Source organism: Urocitellus parryii, chromosome 12 (assembly GCF_045843805.1).
Source record: "Urocitellus parryii isolate mUroPar1 chromosome 12, mUroPar1.hap1, whole genome shotgun sequence".
Classification (NCBI taxonomy): Eukaryota; Metazoa; Chordata; class Mammalia; order Rodentia; family Sciuridae; genus Urocitellus; species Urocitellus parryii.
The window spans coordinates 29785936-29796219 of record NC_135542.1 but is presented as its reverse complement, the minus strand read 5'-3'; the positions used below and the strand labels follow the sequence as shown (position 1 = coordinate 29796219).

The window sequence follows — 10284 nt, the reverse complement described above, 5'->3', positions numbered from 1 at the left end:
AAAACAAAAAAAGACAGAGACCCCCCCTTCCTTCTGCAAACATGCTTTCCACCCCTCCAGCAGCTTGGGCCTGGACAGCAGAGCCTTGGCCAGAGGGCAGCCCAGGAGGAAGGAATGCAAGGCCCAGGGCTAACTGCGGAGGGAGAACACCTCACACACAGGGACACTGAAAGGTCTTTATTGCCCACCAGCCACCAACAGTTTCCCAGCCACACACAGGGTCCTCTGGGTCTTCCCAAGCAGCTCTAGGGACCAGTCCAGCTCTCGCCTTCTGGGCATCAAGTTGCTCCTGGGGCGTGGCAGGGGCCTCACCAGGTAGCGTTCCTTGGAGGAGTGGGGCAGGGCAGCCTAGGTGGGGATGGCACCCGTGCTGAAGAGCACGATGAGGAGGATGAAGATGAACACGACCACGCAGATGAGCACGATCATCTTCACATTCTTCCACCAGAACTTGCGTGCCACCTTCTGCGACGTGGTCTTGAAGTGCTCTGACTGTCAGGGACAAGGCCAGGTGAGGGGCCTGGGGCCTGCCCACTGGGCATAAGCCCAGGCAACCCGCTGTGAAGCAGAAGTTGCCCTCCCCTCCCACCTTCACAGATGCACTGATAGCAGGGTCACAGCCAGGCCTAAGCTGAGGTTTCTGGGCTTCAGGGACCCTCCATCTGAATGTGTCAGGGACTAGGAGTTCCCCTGCTCTTGATGTGACCCTAGCAGCAGTCTGTCTCTGGGAAGGCAGACCTTGGGGCTGAGGGCTGCAGGTTCCAGGTGAGTACATCCCCTGGCTCCAGGACTCCTTGTCCCCTGGGAGCTGTGGAAGCTGGAGGGAGGACCAGAGCAGTACAGGGGGTTGAAGTAGGGGGCGCTCCTCTTCCCCCAGCTGCACCGGCACACTTGTATCTAGATGAGGCTGCAGAGGGGCACTCAGTCTCCAGAGACCAAGGAGCGATAAGCATCCCACACACAAGTCTGAAAAGTCAGATCCAGTCTCTCCGCGAGACATGGGGCCTGAGGCTGCAGCCTCATCTGAACTTGGAAATGACTTTCTCCCTTAGCCATTGGCCTGGGCCCCTAGCTGGAAAGGAAAGGCCTAACAAGATGAGTGGAGGTATTCCAGCCTTTGCAGATCCTGGCTTCAAAGGGTTTCACTGCTCTTTCCAGATTCTCTTTAAGGCCTATTCAGCAAGACTCCAGGAGGTTTTCACCCCCACCTAATAACCCTTGGGAATGCCAAAGGCCAGAGGATTTTCCCAAAGCTTTTTCCAGGCCAAAATGACTCAAAGGCAGGCATCAAAGGGAGAATCCGTTTCAGAGGAAAGACTGAGCTGTGGCAAAAAATGTCTCCTCCCCAAGCCCAGTTACTGGATCCAATTCCTGAACTCTAAACCAATCCAGAGTGGTGCTGAACCAGAATTGGGGACTCATGTCAATTCCCAGAACAGTCAAGAACCTCCCTCCCCAGCAGGCTCCCCATCTCACGGTGGCTTCCAGATCCTCGGTCTTGTTGCGGAGATGGTCCAGGTTTTCCCCACGGGCCAGAATCCGCTCCACATTCTGGGTCATGATATTCTTGACTCCCTCCACCTCACTCTGCAGGTTCCGCACCTGGTCATGTCCCCTGCCTCCGCCAGCCTCCTCCTGGAGGGCAACATAGGGGTTAGTGAGGCCAGAGGAGGAGGATCCAAGCGGCCAAGGAGGTACAGCGCAGGGTGGATTCCAGTTTTTTGCAATGCTTGAGTTGTTTACAGAGAATGTTTTCATGTATCGCTTGCGTCATCAAACACAAGTGCATTTTTAAGCCCCAGAAAGTGAGCTGAAGCTAGACAGAGAGGACCAACCTTCTTTTTCAGTTTCAGGGCCACTGACTCTTTCCCGGGTACTTGGTGAGGACTCTGGGGCCCCAGAGCTGGTGTACAGTGTCACTCTCCAGTGCACAGCCAAATGCTACTTTCCAGTTCCCAGAGCCACCCCTTTCCTCGATTCCACAGGTTCTCACTAGAAGAGTGGGCTCTGGCGTAGGAGCCCTCCCTGGTCCAGCCCTTCTCCCTCTCCAGGCAGCAGTGGGAGAGCTGTTCTGCTCCTGGACCTCCAGGCAGGGAGCCTAGCTCCATGGCTGAGACCCAGCAAGGCCCCATGAGGGGCTGCCGCTGAAGTTGCCCACACTTCAGTGTCCCCACCACTAGGGAGGCTGTACAGGCGCCTTCTGCTCATGCAGATACTAAGGAAAACAGTGCCTGTCACGAGGCACTGGGGAAGTGGGGCGCAGGCCTCCCTGTTGCAGGCCTGCTTGTGCTGAGGCCTCAGATCAGGGTTTTGCACAAGGAGGAAAAACAGTATTAGGCTCTCCCCTTGATGGTCCTTCCGTGGGCCTCCAGAAACATGCCAGGGTGAGGGTTGGGCCAGATTATCAGGAGAACCAACTGGTTCTTGTCCTGGCTGTCTTCCTATTCACAGAGAAGGGGCTGATCCTTCGATTCAGGGGACAGATGAATCTACTGGGCGTCTGCACAGGGTCACGGTGAAAGGCCAAAGGGAGAAACTACCCCCTCCTGCCCTGGAATCTGAGCCGGAGTGGCAGAGGCGCTGGCTGCCTGGTGTCACAACACCGGCCAGGCCCAGCTGGAGCGGGAGGGGGGAGGGCGCTGGCGGACTCCGAGGAATTCCGACCCCCACCCCCACCGAGCCCTGCTCGGGTCCAGCCGAGGTCAGCCGAGCAGCAGGAGCCCCCGCCCAGGCGACGCAGGGCATTGGCGGCCAAGCTGTCAACGCCGGGAGGCCCCGGGCGGCGCGAGCCCAGCCTCTGGCTGCCACCAGCTCGCCCTTCGCGCCCCGGCCAGCCCCGGGCCCGCACCCCGGCCCGGCCCGGCCCCCAGCCCGCTCACCATGTCTGGGCGGCCGCGTCCTTCGGCAGCAGAACTCGCCCGTCGGCTTCCTGCTGCCCGCGGCCGTCGCTCACTTCCTGCTGCTGCAGCCCGCCCGCCCCCGCCCCCCGCATCCCGGCGAGGCCACACCTAGGCAGGTCCCCAGGTAGGCGGCGGCCACGGCTCCTCCCGAGCCCAGGCTCCCCGGCGCCCGGGGTCTTCCGACTCCCGCGGGAGAAAGGAAGGGTCTGGCCGCCCTCCCAGGTCCACGTCTCCCTTGGCGTCGGGGATACTAATGCCAGCGCTGGACACCCGGATCCGCGTGAGCACCCTGGGGTCAGCTGGAAAGAGAATGGAGGTGTGAAGCTTTCTTACTGGACGACCCTGTTCCCGGTTCCCTGGCCGAAAGCACTAAAATCCCCCCCACTTCTTTGGATTGTCAGTTCAGGCTCTGAGGCCAGCAAGCTGGGGCGACTAGCTGTGCGACAGAGCACGACCACCTCGGCCTTTGCAGGTGCCCAGGCTGAGCTCAAACATCGGTGGCAGGAGCAGAAAGAGGCATGTGGGGGTGCCTAGCACCGCGGCGGGAGAAAGGAGGAGACGTTCAGGAAATGGGGGCCTGTCACCCCTCGCCTTGCCAGGTGCATTTCCCTGCAGGGTCACTGACCTCCAGGCAGTGGTCAGATAACTGCCCTGTGGACCACAGAGGGGGCCCAGGGCAAAGGAATTTTCCACCGACCTGGCTCTGAGCCAGAGAAAATCCACTTTTCCTGGATGGTGTTTATCAAGACAGAAGAACAAGAACAGGGCCACATAGGAGGGAACCAATATTCTTGTCCTTCCCAAAAGAAATCCCAGTTCTGAGAGGGGATGTCAGCTTCTCCAACAAATACTTTTTTTTAAAGGCCTTTATAAGTTTTGGACCCATTTTGAGACATTTTTTCCCTTTGTGTACATTTATTTTGAGGTGTTAATGATTGAACCCAGGCCCTCATGAATGAACTATATATCCCAACCACTGCCCGCTCAGTTTTAACTGTAACAGAGCAACTTGTACACTTTTAACATTTAAAACTGAGCATCACCCTCCCTTTCAAGTGAAACCAAAGAAAATTTAAAAATAAACAGGAACAAGGGGCTGGAGATATAGCTCAGTTGGTAGGGTGCTTGCCTCACATGCCCAAGGCCCTGGGTTCAATCCCCAGCAAATAAATAAATAAATAAACAAATAAATAAATAAATAAACAAACAAACAGGAACAAGATTACACTAGGGAATTATCACATCTAAATAAGATCGTACTATGTAATCTCAGCTACTCAGGAGGCTGAGGTAGGAGGATAGCAAGTTGGAGTTCAGCCTCAGAAATTTAGTGAGACTCTGTCTCATGATAAATAAAGAATGGGAATGTATCTCAAGTGGCAAAACAGTCCCAGTACTGGGTGGGGCAGGGAACATTCTACAGGTTGATTTTCCCATCAAGTGGCAAGACTCAAGTGCTCATGGGGAGAGAGGGTTTTTGTTTTTGTTTTTATTTGCAGCATTGAAGATTGAACCCATAACAACCCATTTAGCTACATCCTCATTGAGCAACATCCTCGACCTATCTATCTATCTAACTATTTATTTTCATGGTAGTGGAGATTAATCGTAGATGTGCTTTACCGCTGAGTCCTTTTTATTTTTTATTCGGAGACAAGGTTTGACTAAGTTGCCTGGCTTGGCTTGGAACTTGCAATCCTCCTGTCTTATCCCCCCAGGGTTGCTGGGATTATGGACATGCGCCACCACCCAGGGCCTGAAAGAGTCATTTTATACTATAAGTATGTCCACCAAAATGACAACTGACTGACCCTGCCAAAGGAGAAGCCATGTCATCCAGATGCCTTCTAACCAACTTAAACATCAAGAATAGTTTTTTGGCACTGGGATTAAAGTGGCCTGGTGCCTACTAAGCACACACTCTACCACTGAGCTGTACATCTAACATGAGACGCTTTAATAAATTCAAATTTACACTGGGCTGGGGATGTGGCTCAAGCGGTAGCGCGCTCGCCTGGCATGTGTGCGGCCCGGGTTCGATCCTCAGCTCCACATACAAACAAAGATGTTGTGTCCGCCGAGAACTAAGAAATAATTATTTAAAAAATTTTCTCTCTCTCTCTCTCTCTCTCTCTCTCTCTCTCTCTCTCTCTCTCTCCCCTCTCTCACTCTCTCTTTAAAAAAGAAAAAAATTCAAATTTACACAGTCGGGGCGTGGTGGCCAAGTCTATAATCCTAGCGGCTCAGGAGGCTGAGACAAGAGGATTGAGAGTTCAAAGCCAGCCTCAGCAAAGGCAAGGCATTCAAGTAACTCAGTGAGACCTGACTCTAAATAAAATACAAAATAGGGCTGGGGATGTGGCTCAGTGGTTGAGTGCCACTGAGTTTAATACCTGATACCAATCAATCAATCAATCAATCAATAAGTTCAAATTTATAATGTAGTCCCCATTGAATTATAAGGCTACTGGATTATCCAGACATGAACTTTGGTGGCCAGGTCATCCTACTTCTGCAGAGATTGTGGCTGCCTACTTCACTATCCTTAGGAAGCCTGCAGCATGGCCAGGTGGAGATGGTTAGAATCCTTTTTTGTTTTTAAAGAGTTTGTATGTGGTGCTGGGTATCGAACTCGGGCCGTACACATGCCAGGCAAGCGCGTTACCGCATGAGCCACATCCCCAGCCCTGGTTAGAATCCTTAATCTTCACACTGCTGCTGTCCAATACAGCAGTAGCCACCAACCACATGTGGCTGTTGAACATCTGCAATGTGGCCAGTCTAAATTAAGGTGTATTGTAAGTGTAAAATATGCACTGGATTTCAAAGGCTTAGTATGAAAAAAAAAGAATGTAAACCTCAATAATTTATATACTGATTGGCCTATTGAAATGTTTTGGATATAATGAATTAAATATAAGATAATAAAATAAATTTCACCTGTTTCTTTTCTTTGGTACTGGGCACTGAATCCAGGGGTGCTCTAACTCTGAGCTATACTTCCAGCCCCTTTGTTAATTTTATTTTGAGACAGGGTCTTGCTCAATTGCCTAGGTTGGCCTAGAACCTGCAATCCTCCTGCCTTAGCCTCCTCAGTCATTAGGATTATAGGAGTGCACCCCTGAGCCCAGCTTTTACTTTTTAATTTGGCTTGTAGAAATGTTTAAATTACATGAATAGTAAAAAAAATATTACTTGTTTATTCTTAGTTTATTCATTTATTTTTTGCTACTGGATATTGAACCCAGGAGCACTTGACCACTGAGTCACATCCTCAGCCCTATTTTGTATTTTTATTTAGAGACAGGATCTCACTGAGTTGCTTCACCTTGCTTTTGCTGAGGCTGGTTTTAAACTCTTGATCCTCCTGTCTCAGCCTCCCAAGCTGCTGGGATTATAGGCATGTGCCACTGCACCCAGCAAAAAATTTATTTTTTATTTATTTATTTTTACCATACTGGATGGGGATTGAACCCAGGGTCTCTCAAATACTAGGCAAGCTATGTTCTCTAATAGAATATTTAAAGTTATACATTATATTGTAGTTCTAATCATATTTCTATTGGACATGCTGATCTATGATTAGTATTTACTTGGCCATAGACAAACTTGTATAATAACTCTAAGCCTCAGATACCTCATCATCTGTGCCTGATGCTTAAAAAAAAAAAAAAAAAAAAAAGCAGTATAGTAGATGTTGGCTATTGTGGTTATTATTAAGAATTCCATAATTCCAGAGACTTGGGAGGCTGAAGCAGGAGGATTACCAGTTTGAGGCCAGCCTGGGTAACTTAGCAAGACCCTATCTCAAAACAGAATAGAAAAGGTTGGGAGGGGCTGGGATTGTGGCTCAGTGATAGAGCGCTGGCCTAGCACGGGCAGGACCTGGGTTCCATCCTCGCACCACATAAAAATAAAGGCATTGTGTTGTGTCCATCTACATCTAAAAAATAAATATTAAAAAGAGATAAAAGGTTGGGGATGTAACTCGGAGGCACAGCACTCCTGGGATCATCCTCAGTATCTGCCCTCACCCTCATACACAGAGTTCCAAGGGGCTAGGGCCACAGTGACAGACTGTGTGTCTAGCATGCCCGAGGTCAACCCCCAGCACACAAAAAGAAAAACGAGAAACAATTCCAACTGCTGAGTGTAAGATGGCAGTCTGGGGACATGAAAGGTGCCAAGAAATAAAGGACCAGAAAAGCGTAGATCAGGGGAACAGAAAGAAATGGAGGATGAGCCTCCAGGGTGGGAGTTCAAATCAAGAGCCAAGGAGTCCCCAGAGCGTGGGTGCCATAGCCAGCCTCGGACAGACAGGATGTCCTTGAGGGAGCTGACCCTTGTTCTGGACCCATCCACCTGCAGCAGGAACCATCCAGAGTGTCCCAATTGGGCCTGCAGCCTATTGTCTTCACAGAGTAGGACCTTGCAGGTCTGTTCTCACCTGTGCAGACACTACAGAGCTACCCTTATCAGGAGGCCGCCTTGATATGACCCCTAAGGTGACACATTCAATAAGGCACTGACCCAGCCTCTGTGAGGACCAGAAATGGCCATGGACTCCCTTAGAGGCCAGGAGAGCTCTACTCCAGAAAGAATGGTTTCATCTGCTTTGTAAGGAAAAAATGCTAGGTGGTCGGTTGTGGCCACAGAAACAATGCCTTGGTGGCCAGAAAGTGGGGTACCTTTGGATCTAGGCTGCTGTGTCGTCCTGGGCACTTCACTTCCCGCTGGGAGCTTCTCTTTCCTCGTATCCAAACAGGAATGAGAATGAAAGATGCCTTAAGAGTCATTCTTGCCAGGAATGGTGGCCATATCTGTGATTCCAGGGACTCAGGAGCCCGAGGCAGGACTGTAAATTCAAAGTCTCAGCAACCCAGTGAGGCCCTGTCTCAAAACAAACTATAAGAAGGGCTGGGGATGTGGCTCAGAGCTTAAGTGCCCCTGGGCTCAATTCCCAGTACCAAAAAAAAAAAAAAAAAAAAAAAAAAAAAACAACTTTCAAAGGCCCTGGGTTCCATCTCCAGAACTTCAAAAACAGAAAGGGGGGGAAAAAAAAGGTCATGTAGATGTGTACACTACATAATCCATACTTCTGCTGAAGTACTTTACAAATGAAAAAGGAGGCTAACAGAGAAAATGGAATGAGAAATGGGAGGGAATATTATAGCCTGAAAAGGCAATGACCCAAATTTGGGGGTGTGTGGCTTTTGGCATCCACCCCAGTCTTCTTCCCTGTGGCCCAGGTTGGCAGTGTACCCCTGAGGTGTCATCCAAGTCTACTGGGACATTCTGTGGTTCAGCCTTAGCAGGTGCGCAGTCTCCCTGCCATCTCCCACTTCATACAGTCGGCCTTGGGCATGCTGTCCCAGGTACTTGGGAGGCTGAGGTGGGAAGACGGCTGCAGCCAGCCTGGGAAACAGAGCAAGACTCTGTCTCAGAGAAGTAGAGTCAGCCTTAAGGGCTTCCCCTCACAGCAGGCAGGGGATGAGCCCTCACCTTGTGGCCCATGACATAAGCCATACACATGGTTGACAACTTACTCAACGGTTTGGATACTGATGCAAGTTTTTGCCACAGAGAAAAAAATTGTTGAAGACGGATAATTTTTATTAGAAAAATCACCAAGAAATTTCTTTCCTAACTTGGGACCACTTGATGGATAAATGAACACTAATGCAACAAGGCTTTGTACAGTGGATCTGGGGGATGAGCAGGAGTCCAGGCACCCCCTAAGTAAAGAGTGCACATGAGGGGAGAGGGGCTAAACAGCCTTGCACTTCTGGTACCCACAGCGCTTAGTTCATCCAGGACTATGAAGAACTTGACTTCCCTCTCAAAATTTTACCTATCTTCAAAGCCAGTGCCAGCACTGCTACTTCAGAACAAGCGTTCCTGATTTCCCCAGTCCTCATCCCTTCCTTCCTCTGTGCTGCCCTCACCTCGCTTATCTATGACTTCCTACACTCAGTTAGCACCAACTGTTTCTGTAGCACCGTGTTTGGTGTTGGATCCCACACTTGTCCAGGACCCAACTACTCAGCCAGTCACTGTCCCCTCTATATTTTCTTATCATTGTCCTGTTCCTTTGCCTTTAAACTCCTAGTTTAAGGATAGAGGCCACAACTTAGTCATTTTTCGCCCTGTGTAACTTGTCCAGTCCTTAGCACATAACAGATCAAAGCACTAAACTTAATGGAATTTTTTTGTGATGCTGGTGGTGGAACCCATGACCTCAGATATAATCCTAGCTACTGGGGAGGCTGAGGAAGGAGGATCTCAAGTTCAAGGCAAGCCTGGGCAATTAAGGGAGATCCTATCTCAAAATAAAAGAAAGGCTGGGCATGTTGCTGCATGCCTGTAATCCCAGATACTCAGGAGGCTGAGGCGGAAGGATCACAAATTCAAAGCCAACCTCAGCAATTTAGTGAGGTCCTGGGTAACTCAGCAAGATCCTGTCTCAAAATAAAGAGGGTTTGGGGGTGTGGATCAGTGGTAAGGTACCCCTGGATTAAATCCCCAGTACCAAATAAATAAATAAAAATAAAAGAAAAAGAGGCTGGGTGCAGTGGCACACACTTGTAATCCCAGAGGCTTGGAAAGCTGAGGCAGGAGAATCATGAATTCAAGGTCAGCCTCAGCAATTTATTGAGGCCCTAAGCAACCAGTGAGAACTGGACTCTAAATACAACATAAAAAAGGGCTGGGGATGTTGCTCAGTGGTTAAGGTCCCTTAGGTCCAAAAAAAGAAAGAAAGAAAAGAAACAAAGAGAGTAATCTCAGTGGTAGAGCACTTGCCTGGCATATGCAAGGTTCTGGGTGCAATCCCAGCACTGTCAAGAAAGAGAGAGAGAGGAAGAGGGAGGGAGGGAGGGGGAGAGAGAGAGAGAGAGAGAGAGAGAGAGAGAGAGAGCTTGTGAGCCACCATTTTCTTAAGGTGTATGGTTTCTGAAGTGACTTGGTCTGCCTTGCCTGTCCTGATGAACTGGTAGTCGGCTCTATCAACAGCAGGATTCCAGCTGCCAAACACATCTGGCCCTAGCAACTCCTACTTTTATGTCTACCCCTGCCATTTTTTAAGACAGTGGTCAATGGTGCTTAGTGTGGCCCAGGACCCCTGTGATCTCCAAAGACAAAGCCACTATAATACTGACATATTTGCCTTTTTAATTAAATTGACATTTGTACTGATGCAAAAGTAACAGTGGGTAATGGTGGGTAATTTGGAAGGAATGAAGACTGGTAGCAGCAGTGATAGGCATTGTGTTCCCACTGATACTGCTTTTTCTTTATTTCTTTTTTGCAGTACTGGGGAGGAACCCAGGCAATTGAGCAAGCTAGTGAAGCAGCTCTGAGCTATATCCCCAGCCTTGCCTCTCCT

General features: G+C 49.8%; 1 protein-coding gene across 1 annotated transcript; it reads right to left on the bottom strand.

Moving 5' to 3' along the window:
• Positions 1–162: 162 nt before the first annotated feature.
• Positions 163–3974, bottom strand: Vamp8 (vesicle associated membrane protein 8). Its single transcript, XM_026414125.2, has 3 exons — positions 2880–3974; positions 1477–1635; positions 163–492 (listed from the first exon to the last, which is right to left on the bottom strand). The coding sequence occupies exons 1-3, from the start codon at positions 2880–2882 to the stop codon at positions 349–351; spliced, it is 306 nt and encodes a 101-aa protein (XP_026269910.1). The 5' UTR covers positions 2883–3974; the 3' UTR covers positions 163–348.
• Between the last annotated feature and the right edge of the window lie 6310 nt (positions 3975–10284).